We start from the raw sequence: 11,189 nt of genomic DNA on the forward strand, positions 1-11,189 counted from the left end.
TAGTAGGAGTTTTTGTACAAAATAAATTACTTTGAAAGTGTTGAAAAACATCTTAAATAAAGGTATGTAGCAGGTACTCCGGCAACTGAAAAGAAATAGTTTACATTCATATGAACTGATGGAACATTGATCAAAGTTTTAGAGCAGAAATATTGTTTGAAGAATTTGCTGTTCTATATTGTCCTTGATATTATTAACCGTAAGTATTTTGTTTTCTTTTTGCAATAGATTTTATAAATGATGAATGAAAATAATTCATGCTGTTAAGTTGCAAGTTAGAAAAAAAATCTTGAATGAGAGAGAAAATTTACTGTAGTGTAGGGTAAGAAATTAAAAGTTGGCATGCTTCTTTTCAGGATTTAAAAAGGTTGAAGAAGTTACATCAGAGTCCCCTTGGCATGTTTCTTCATCTGTTTCACTTAAGAAGGAATCTATTGGCCAAAGGCCCGCCTTTATCCAGCCTATTTCAAGCTGCAGGGTATGCAGCGGGGAATCAGTCAGATTTCATGCTAGAGTCTCTGGCAGGCCCAAACCAAAAATCCAGTGGTTTCATGATCAACAACTCATGTTGCCAAAAAAAGACTTAGTTTTCCACTTTGATGAGTCTACAGGCACAGCTATACTGATAATAGTAGATGCTTTCTTAGAGCATGCTGGCCAATACTCTTGCAAGGCAAGAAATAGTGCTGGAGAAACAACTTGTACAGCTACACTTACAGTGACTGCAGAAGGTAAAGCCCCATTTTTACTTCAAAGGGATTCAATATGTTGTATACCACACTTCTATGCTGTTACTAATTTTTCGCTTGTTTCACACCTTTTCTTTCCCACCTAACATTAATAGTACCCTCAGTAACCCATCCACTCTCATTTCCTGTCTTTAAGCTGTAACATCTGGAAGTTTTCAAGTTTGTATCTCAATATAGGTCAAAGAACAACAATGCTTTAATGAAGGCATTCATATTTTTTTTAAAAAGTGATTTAGTGATCTTTATAGCAGTGACTGAGGTATTTTGCACTATTCTGTAGGGGGGAAAAAAAACCACCTCCTTTGAAAGGGCCATAAGTTTCCAATACTAAAATGGACCACTTTAGTGAAAGAAGAGACAAGCACCGAGTATCAACTGCATGACTAGCTTAGGCATCTCTTGTCATTCATTCATGTGAATGGATAACTTCTGTGTCAACAGAGTAGTACATCTGGCATGCTGTGTTTTCAAATGAAGATCATTCATTTTCACCCCCCCATGCTGTTTGATTTTGTTCAGAGCATGGCTCAGTCAAGTTCTTTAGATACTAATGTTGTTGTTTTTGTTACTTGATTACACAGTGCAAGCCCTAGATAGGCAAAGTTCTGGGAAAGATGTAAAAGAGTCTATATCAGAACTTCACGTTTCTCCTCTCACAAAGAAGAACATTGAAACTTATCAAAAAGAATTTAAATCAGTGGAACAGCCATCACAGGAATTGCGTGTACAGGTTTTTGAAAGCGTGTCAGAAAGTTTGACCATGAAGTCTACATCAGTTGAAGAAATGAAAGCCATGCACACAACAGTCCTTTCTCAAACATCTCAGAGCACCAAAATCTCTATGAAGACCTCTCAGGAAAAGAGAGATGTCCCTCCAAAGGTTCTCTTGCAACTCAGAGACCTAACTGTGAAGTGTGGTGACACTGCTCAGTTCATATGTGCCTTAGAAAATGAATTCTATGAGTTTCTTTGGGCCCATGAAGGTGAAAAGATAGAATTGTCTGAAAAATTGAAGATATCACAAAATGGGAATGTTCTTCTGCTCACAATCCTAAATGTCCAGCTGACAGATCAAGGACTATACAGTTGTACTGTGTATAATGACTATGGAGGGACAACAACTTCTGCAGTACTAACAGTCAAAGGTGGTTATCTGACTTTTAACATTATCACTTACCTTTTGCAGCTTCATTTTAACTGCCTAGAGCTCACTCATATTTCCTTTATTATCAGTATTTAATTGAGAAAGCTCTAATAATAATGCTTTGGAGTTTTTCCTCCACATTTACAGCTCTACTCACAAGTGACATGCAGTACTGGGAAGTTGGTATTGTAACTCTGTGCCTCTTCCCATAAAGTCACAGATGTCTCAGGCTTTTTATTCCCCATATCCTTTGTGATATGCAGTGAGATGTAAAGCAAAACAGGCTTGTAGGAAATTTTATATTCTGTTAATTCCTGGAGCTGGAGTTTAAGGAAGAAAAGAATGTCAGATGCAATGTTGAATTAGATACCAGGTCATTTCAAACTCCAGCATGTTTCTAACAAATCCAAGATTCCAATTCCAAAGTTGGCAATATAAGTTAATGTACTTGAAAGGATTAATGGGTGCAAGTATTGTATTACTGCAACAATGAACTGTTTTCTACCTTTCGCTCTTCCTAATATATAACTATTTATTTTTTGCTAAAACTCCTTCCACCTCTTCCTGACATCAAAGTATTAAAATGTTAGTAGTGTTACTGGTAATGAAGACCCAAAAAATGTATTATCACTACAGGTGATAGTATTTCTGATGATTTCAAAGGAATCAGGCCAGAAAACTGTGATGAATAATGAGAAAGGCGTTGATCCTGTTGATTTGGCTCTTAATTATTGAAATTTTCTTTCTTCACTATAGAGCCGTGAAAAGCACTTTACATAATCTTCTGCTGCTACTTACCAAATTAAGGCTCTAAATTAGAAGCAAAGATGTGCTTTTTTTAGTCATTGTGGATCAAGATGGAAGTCCCACAGGCTTAACTGTTACCTAGAATTAGCCTAACAGGAACAGAGCTCTTAAATGTGCAATCACTCATGTTTAATAGCATTGTTTTAGTACTAATATACAGCATATTCTATCAATACTAATTACTGGGGTTTTCCCCCTAAGTATAAGGATTTTTTTATTCCTGCAAAACATCTGACCTAATCCTTTTCCTAACTTTATTCTTACCTAGCAAAAGAAGCACAAGCCAAAGCAGTAACAAAAATTACTCTTGAATCAGATACTAAAAGCTTTAAAGCAGCCAAAGATTGTCAGTTTAAAGCATCTGAAGTTAAGCAAGAATCTTCAAAGAAAACCTCGAGCTTATTTATATCTACATCCCAAAGACCATATGAAACTGAGAAGCAAAGAAACAGAGTATATTATCCTGATGTTGTGCCATGTGAAGACATCACAGAAACTGACGCCAAAGCACCAGAGTTTCTTGAAACTCTGCCTTCAGAAACCACTGTAGAAGAAGGAGATGATGTGTTTCTCTTTTGCGTAATGAAAGGTGTGCCTACACCTTGCGTAGTCTGGCTGTGCAATCAGCTAATAGTTGAGGAGTCTGCACTGTGTTCCATAAAACATGATGGGCCACTGTGCAGTTTAAGATTATTGAAAGTTGATCAGAACCACAAGGGTATATACAAGTGCAGAATAGTTAACTCTGCAGGACAAGCCGAGTGCAGCACCCATCTGAAAGTGACAGGTTGGCAACTGCATGCTCCTTCCAAGTATCAATTCCTCATGCATAGCATCATCATTGCATTCCAATATATTCATTCCCTAAGAGATGATAAACAACAAGAAGTATCTCATTAGTCTGTGGATTGTTGAATGTTTTCTTCAGGGATTTACAGCATGATAAAGGCATGTTGTTTTAGAAACTTTCCCCCACCCTGCGAAAAGAAAGCAAATCTTATAGAAAAATGTGCATTTCAAACAAGTTTGAAAATATTTGATTACTCTGTTCTCAAAATTTATCAGGTGTTTGAAATGTTTGGCATGCATTTATGTGTGTGTATGTACATGTGAATTTATGTGTTTTTGCAAAATAGATTGGATATTTTTACTATATAAAGTGTTGATTGGCACATTTAGCAACTATAGCTCAAAAATCTTTGTCTTTTTTATTCTAGCTCCTGAAAAAATTGTTCATGAGAAGCTAGAGGAAGAGGTTGAAATGGAACTGAAAGGTACAATCACCGATGAGAATAATTAGTACCAGTAATTAGTAATGTTGTGAAAAGCTTTTATCAGCTTCCATGAAGTGTCTGATGGGGAAAGACACATTTTAAAGCATATTGGAACATGTTGCATGTTTGTTTTGATATGCAAAGGGTTACCTGCATTATAAGGTTATTCAAGTTTTAAAATATGTTTAAAACTTCAAATTTATAACTGTGCAGCCATATTTTTAACTTTTACTTCATGCTTTGCAGCTGTTCACAGAGCTCTTATTTGTTCAATTTCCTTTTGAATGCATGGAATAGTTTACTTCAGAAGGAAGTTATACAAATCTTAATTGTATTACTTTTAAACAAGTTAGCAGCCTAACATTAATCAGTTCAATGGACACTGTTGAATGGATACATGAAGTATACTAGAGAGCATTTGTTGTTTAGGTTATGTGAAAGCTACACATTCCCATTGATTCCTTGCACTTTTTTTTACATACATTAATTCATCATTATACATCTCTTACCCTGGCTTGCAGATAGCATACGTGGTTCATGTTGCTTGCTTTTTTCCCCCGTGCATAACACTGTGAAGTTAGTGGCTGTATTAGTTCGAATAAACGCCTTCTCATTTCATGTTACTTACTTCTAAAAAAAATATATTTCAAAATATTTTTTTCAATTGTTTGAACATACCTACAAACAGAGGGGTCAGAAAGGGCGTTTATTCTACTGTCTGCAAGTCAGGTAAGATTTTCTTCTTTGCCACCCAAAGACACACAGCTTTTCCAGGCAACAAAAATATACACGCAGAAGAACATGTTATTTTGAAATTCTTTTTTTGCTTGTTCAAGAAGAAATTTCCACAGTCTGAAGAAAGAACAGACAACGAACGATTTTCGTGTCAATCTTTAAAACAGAGCAAGGCGTTGCGTTTATTCGAACAAATATGGTGAGTGAATTACTTTTTTTTTCCTGGGTGTGTGATGAAATCTGTTGCATGCCCATTTTTTATTTCAACATATTGCTACTTTTTTACAACCAGATGGTAGGCAGAGCATGACATGTAATAACCCAGTCTCCTTCTCTTGCAGAGCAGCACAGCATGGTGGACTTCAAGGGACATGGCACAGTGGCGGTGCTGGCTTGCCCCCAGAACCGTAAACCCATCTTCACACAGGGCTTGAAGTGTAGGTCTGTTGTGGAGGGGGACCCTGCGTTCTTCCACTGCAAGCTGGTGGCATGCCCAGCACCACACATGGCCTGGTTTCACAACAACCGGCCTGTCCTCCAGGACTGCCGCAAGGTGATTCGCACCGAGAGCACGGAGCACACGCACTGTGCCAGCCTGGAGCTGCAGGATGTGCGAGAGTATGACGCTGGCAGCTACAGGGTATTCGCCATTAACAGTGAGGGCTCAGCTGAGTCCACTGCCTCGCTGCTGGTGGCACGCAGAGGGGAGCAGCGGGGCTTGGGTCTCGCCGGAAAAGCAGAGTGGGTGCGGCAGAGCTGGGAGTGCCAGCAGCAGCAGCGGCGGGAGGACCGGCTGCGGGTGGTGCTCCGCTGCACTGGCTCTCCCTTTGACAAGGGGCAGGTGGCTGAGCTTGGGGACCTCTCACCAGCCCGGGGCATGGTACGAACCATCTGTTTCCAGAGCCTGCCACTGGCGGGGCCTCACCGCCCAGGGCTGGCACAGAGTAGGGAGCACAGGCGCACAGTGCCTGATGCTGAGGAGCTCCTGGATGAGGAGATCCGTTGGAAGCTGCAGAAGCTGAGGGAAGCAAAGAGGGCAGCACTGAAAAAGAAGCAGGAATCCCTCATGTTCATGCCCCAGGAGGGCCCTCCTGGGAAGCCCAGCCCACCTAAGGTGGCTGCCACAATGGTTGGCTCGAAGCCCCTCAGAGTGCAGGTAGTGAAGCAATACTCCAGACCCAAGGCCATGGGGGAGAGATGGCAGGTGCAAGGTGGGCTCCTGGAGCCCTGCCCACCCCTCTTTGTACAGGAGGTCAAGCCCCAGGAAACTGTTGAGGGACAAAGATGCACTTTCTCCTGCCTCTTCCATGGCCGCCCACAGCCCACCGTCACTTGGTACAACAATGACAAGCCCGTGGGGCGCATCCAGGGCACTGCTGTTCACACCACGGAGTGCTGCTCCACACTGACCTTCCCATCTGTGCTCCCACAGCATGGTGGCACTGTCACCTGTGTGATCTTCAACCCACTGGGCACAGTCAGCACCTCAGCTGCACTTCATGTGAGACAGCGAATGCCAGCCTATAAGTACACAATGAAGGAAAAGGAGGGGATGAAAGTGAAGGAGAAGAAAGAGAAGGTGAAGGAAGAAGAAAGGGAGAAAGAGAAGAAGAAAGAGGAGAAAGTGAGGAAGAAGGAGGAAGAAGAAGCTGGTCTGGCCCTTGCAGCAGAGAATGGACTGCCAAGTGCAGTTCCAGACTCAGACTTGCTGTCATTGCCTGTGGAAATCAAAATCACTGCCCCCACTCCAACGCCAGAGCAAGACACAGAGATGAGGGAGACCCCACGACTCTCTCCAGAGCAGGCTGCTTTCACCATAAAGCACAAATTTAAGTTTTCATTTGATATGGGAAATGAACCACCCCAAATTGTGACAGAAGCCCCAGCACATATTCACTGCTGTGAAGGAGAGGAAGTGGTGGTGGAGTGTGCTGTGTCTGGGCAGCCCCCACCAGCTGTGACCTGGTCCTTGAATGGTCAGAGCCTCTCTGCCAGTGAGAGGCTGAGGTTTGAAGAAGACAAGAATGGCATATACCGCTTACACCTTCAAGAGGTCTCTGTCACGGATGCTGGGCGATACTGCTGTGTGGCCACAAACGTGGCTGGAACAGCACAGACTGCCTCTGAGCTGACAGTGCAGCCCAGCGCACCCAAGCTGTATAGCAAGGATGGAGGCACTGAGGAACTGCCTACCATGGACCATGTCCTGCACCTCCAAGGCCCCAGCATACTTGGGAAGGATGAAGAGGAACAAACCGCATGCCCCAAGGAGGAGCAAGCCCACTTACCATGGTCCCTGAGGTTGTCTCCACCTTCTGGTGAGCAGCTGGAAGAGTGCGAGGAAACTCCTCACTTCAGGGAAAGTGAAATGGAGGAAACAATGATGCTGGATACCACAGAAGTTTATGCAAGGCAAGAAGCGGGCAATACAGAAGAAAGGGTGAGTTATACAGATGGTATTTCTGAGATGAGGCAGTACAAGGGAAAAGCTGACTCTGAGGAACATAGGTTTGGAATTGATTCCACTGAATTGCACCCTACCATATCCAGGGAAGGATGTGAACTGGTGGCCAAAGACTCAGGTCACTTTTCTGAGGAGCTGGAGCCTGAAGGAGGCAAGGTGCTACCACATACAGATACCCTGTCTTGGGACATCTTGAAGTCACCATTTATGGAAGTGGAAGGGCAAACACATGCCTTTGAGCAGTCTGCTCTGGCAGGGGAGTGTAAGGATTCATCATTCATGAAAGTGCAAGAGCAAACACATGCCTTTGAGCAGTCTGCTCTGGCAAGAGAGGGTAAGGATTTGTCATTTATGGAAGTGCAAGGGCAAATACATGCCCCTGAGCAGTCTGCTCTGGCAGGGGAGTGTAAGGACTCATCATTTATGGAAGTGCAAGAGCAAACACATGCCTTTGAGCAGTCTGCTCTGGCAAGAGAGGGTAAGGATTTGTCATTTACAGAAGTGCAAGGGCAAACACATGCCCCTGAGCAGTCTGCTCTGGCAGGGGAGTGTAAGGACTCATCATTTATGGAAGTGCAAGAGCAAACACATGCCTTTGAGCAGTCTGCTCTGGCAATAGAGGGTAAGGATTTGTCATTTACAGAAGTGCAAGGGCAAACACATGCCCCTGAGCAGTCTGCTCTGGCAGGGGAGTGTAAGGACTCATCATTTATGGAAGTGCAAGAGCAAACACATGCCTTTGAGCAGTCTGCTCTGGCAATAGAGGGTAAGGATTTGTCATTTACAGAAGTGCAAGGGCAAACACATGCCCCTGAGCAGTCTGCTCTGGCAGGGGAGTGTAAGGACTCATCATTTATGGAAGTGCAAGAGCAAACACATGCCTTTGAGCAGTCTGCTCTGGCAATAGAGGGTAAGGATTTGTCATTTACAGAAGTGCAAGGGCAAACACATGTCCCTGAGCAGTCTGCTCTGGCAGGGGAGTGTAAGGATTCACAATTTCTAATTCCTATATCACCTGTGGTGCAAGAGGGAAGTGATGTCTGCACAGAGTGTGATGCCCCTGCCTGGGAGGCAATGACTCCTGATGTGCCTCTTGTGGAAGAGTATGTGCCCCACCTGCAGGACCACATTGCAAGCAGCCCCACAAAGGAGGAGTTTGGCTTTTATGAATTCTATACAGGAGAGCAGCAGGAAGAACAGGACAAGGAGCAAGAGAGATCAGTTGATATTGAACAGGAGATTAAAGCTGATGATAATCTTTGTAAAGAAGAACTGATTGATGATGGTGATGCCACACACTGGGAAATGAACAGAGACAGGCAAGTGCTGCAAGAAATGAAGTCTGATGCATGCAGCCCTTCCTTGGATTTAATCCCCACTCCTCCTGGCATAGAAAACTCAGGTCAGGTTTTTACTGAGGAAGCTGAAGTTCATCTGGAGGAAGTGCATTTCAGAGAGAAGCTGTTGCCATCTGAGACTGAGACTGAGATCACATTTGATCTGAAGAAGTTTGTGGAGCCTTTCCCGGCTGCAGAGACTGTGTATACAGAACAGGCAAAACCCACCACATCACTGGAAAGTGTGCAGGTAAGAGTCACTGGGCTCAACTCCGCTGTGCACCAGCATGGTGTGCCTGAGGAAGAGGTGTCTCTGAGTGAGGAGCTGCATCAGAGCTACAGGATGCAGCAGGAGGAGGTTGATGCCCAGGAAGAGGAACAGCCAAGAGAAGTCACAACGGCTGATTTGCAAACGCCTAATGGGGATCTTGGCAGCATCATGATATCTGCTGAAGAAGAACACTCTGCAGAAGAAATGCAGGAGTCAGAGGTGAGTGTCTGTGGAGAGGACTTAATTCAGGAAAAAATGAATGAATTTCTAGTGGAACCCCCAGAAGGTTTCCAAAGAGGAGTTCAGGAAACACATGTGTGGGAGAGTGGGGAACGACTGGAGACCACAGACTCCCAGAGTGACAGCTTCATTATGGACTTGAAAAAAGCTGCACATGAAAAGAAACTCCAAGCTGGGCATCAGGCTGAGGAAGGTGGTGGTTCTGAGATAGAAAAGGTCTTTGAGCCAGGAATGAGCAGCTTCACCTGTGAGATAGAAAGCACAGATTCCCCTGAGGAGAAGCTCAGAGACATTCAACAGGAACCAAACACAACCAAGGGTTTCTCTTTTGGGAAACTCATACTTGGGTTAGTAATCGATGATCCTGTGGCACAGGAGGAGCAAAGGAGGGAGTCTTGGGACAAGAAGAGGACTCCCACTGAGGAAGCCTCTGAGAACAGTCTGGATGTAGAAGAAATGTGGGAGGATACTTCTGCAACTCCAGAGTCCAGTGCTATTCAAATCTCAGAGCTGGAGCCTGATTTGTCTCTGGCCAATTATTTAAGATCCACTGGGATATATGAAACTCCAAATCTCAGAGGCACAGTTCAGAAGGAGCAGCAAGAAACTATCACTTCACTGGAAGTGGAGGAGGTTACCTTCAGCATGGTTTATGATTATTACAACAACCATCAGGAACTTGCCCGGCCCTTCTCTCCAGAGTCAGAAATGTCTATAGAGCTGGAGAGTGGAAGCAGAGAGGAGTCACCTGATTCAGACCGCTTCTACACACCTCCCTCCTCTGTGGAAATCTTTGAAACTGCTTCATCAGCATCCTACCACACGCCACTCAGCACACCTGAGCACTACTCCACACCGTCTGAGGGCTCAGGGTACAACACACCACCTGAGCGCTACTCCACACCGTCTGAGGGCTCAGGGTACAACACACCACCTGAGCGTTACTCCACGCCGTCTGAGGGCTCAGGGTACAACACGCCGCCTGAGCGCTACTCCACGCCATCCGAGGGCTCAGTGTACAGCATGGCCCCTGAGCACTACTCCACACCCTCCGAGAGTTCAAAATGCAGCGCATTGTCAGAGCAATATTTCACACCCTTTGAGGGACCCTGCTCTGCATCAGGGGACAGCACGCCACCGGAGCGCTACCGGACGCCCACTGGGGAGTATATGGATGCCCTGACCATGCTCCCGCTCTGTGAGAGGAGGCATCAGCCTTCGGACCAGCCCCAGGCAAACGGGTTTGTGATGCCCTGTGAAGCCCTGGAGCCATCAGGCAGGGACATGCCACCTGCATTCCTCAAGGCATTGAGCAGGAGGAGGTTGTATGAAGGCAGCACGCTGACGTTCGTGGCTGAGGTGGTGGGTGTGCCCAAGCCAGGAGTGAAGTGGTATCATAATAAGTCTCTGTTGGAGCCAGGTGAGAGAGTGCGAACAGAGAAGGATGGGGACATATATGTTCTGGAAATCACTAATGTCCAGAAATCTGATGAAGGACAGTATCTGTGCCATGCAGTGAACATTGTTGGGGAAGCTAAAAGTATTGCAGAGGTGGAAGTTTTGCCTGAAGATGGACGGTCACTGGCACTGCCACCCCCTGTCACCCACCAGCATGTTATACACTTTGACATGGAGCAAAACACATCTTCAAGGTCCCCTTCACCACAGGAAATCCTCCTGGAAGTGGAGCTGGATGAAAATGAAGTGAAAGAGTTTGAGAAGCAGGTCAAAATCATAACCAGTCCTGAGTTTAGCCCAGACAAGAAGAGCATGGTGGTTTCCCTAGATGTACTTCCACTTGCCTTGTTAGAACAAGCTGCAGGCTTGGCAGCAGGGGAGAATGAGGATGTAAAAATTGATTTCCAAGTAACTGAAATGCCTCCACGCTTTGCCGTGCCCATTACAGATATCAAGGTGACAGAAGGCTTGGATGCAGTTTTTGAGTGTGTTGTAACAGGTACTCCTGTCCCAGCAGTTCAGTGGTTCAAAGGTGACACCCGTGTGACACCTGGCACAGGGAAGTATGTTGTGAGTCAGGAGGAGGGACTTCACAGTTTGAAGGTCCAAACTGTAGGACCTTCTGATAGTGGCTGGTATCACTGTCAGGCAATGAATAGGCTGGGAGAAGCAATGTGCAAAGGCTCCCTTGTGGTCATGGCTCAGCAGGA

General features: G+C 44.8%; 2 protein-coding genes across 2 annotated transcripts in view; both read left to right on the forward strand.

The window, feature by feature from the left end:
• The window catches only part of TTN (titin), a 242,421-nt gene that overhangs the window by 36,109 nt on the left and 195,123 nt on the right, over window positions 1–11,189 (forward strand). Inside the window, exon 43 of the mRNA XM_017735567.1 lies at window positions 3,918–3,974. Coding sequence (XP_017591056.1) covers window positions 3,918–3,974 — 57 coding nt within the window. The remainder of the gene's footprint in view (window positions 1–3,917; window positions 3,975–11,189) is intronic.
• The window catches only part of LOC108447032 (muscle M-line assembly protein unc-89-like), a 9,953-nt gene continuing 3,580 nt past the window's right edge, over window positions 4,817–11,189 (forward strand). The window contains exons 1-2 of the mRNA XM_017735650.1: window positions 4,817–4,908; window positions 5,051–11,187. Coding sequence (XP_017591139.1) covers window positions 5,062–11,187 — 6,126 coding nt within the window. The 5' untranslated portion in view covers window positions 4,817–4,908; window positions 5,051–5,061. The remainder of the gene's footprint in view (window positions 4,909–5,050; window positions 11,188–11,189) is intronic.

Source organism: Corvus brachyrhynchos, unplaced genomic scaffold (assembly GCF_000691975.1).
Source record: "Corvus brachyrhynchos isolate BGI_N302 unplaced genomic scaffold, ASM69197v1 scaffold255, whole genome shotgun sequence".
In the NCBI taxonomy this organism is placed as follows: domain Eukaryota; kingdom Metazoa; phylum Chordata; class Aves; order Passeriformes; family Corvidae; genus Corvus; species Corvus brachyrhynchos.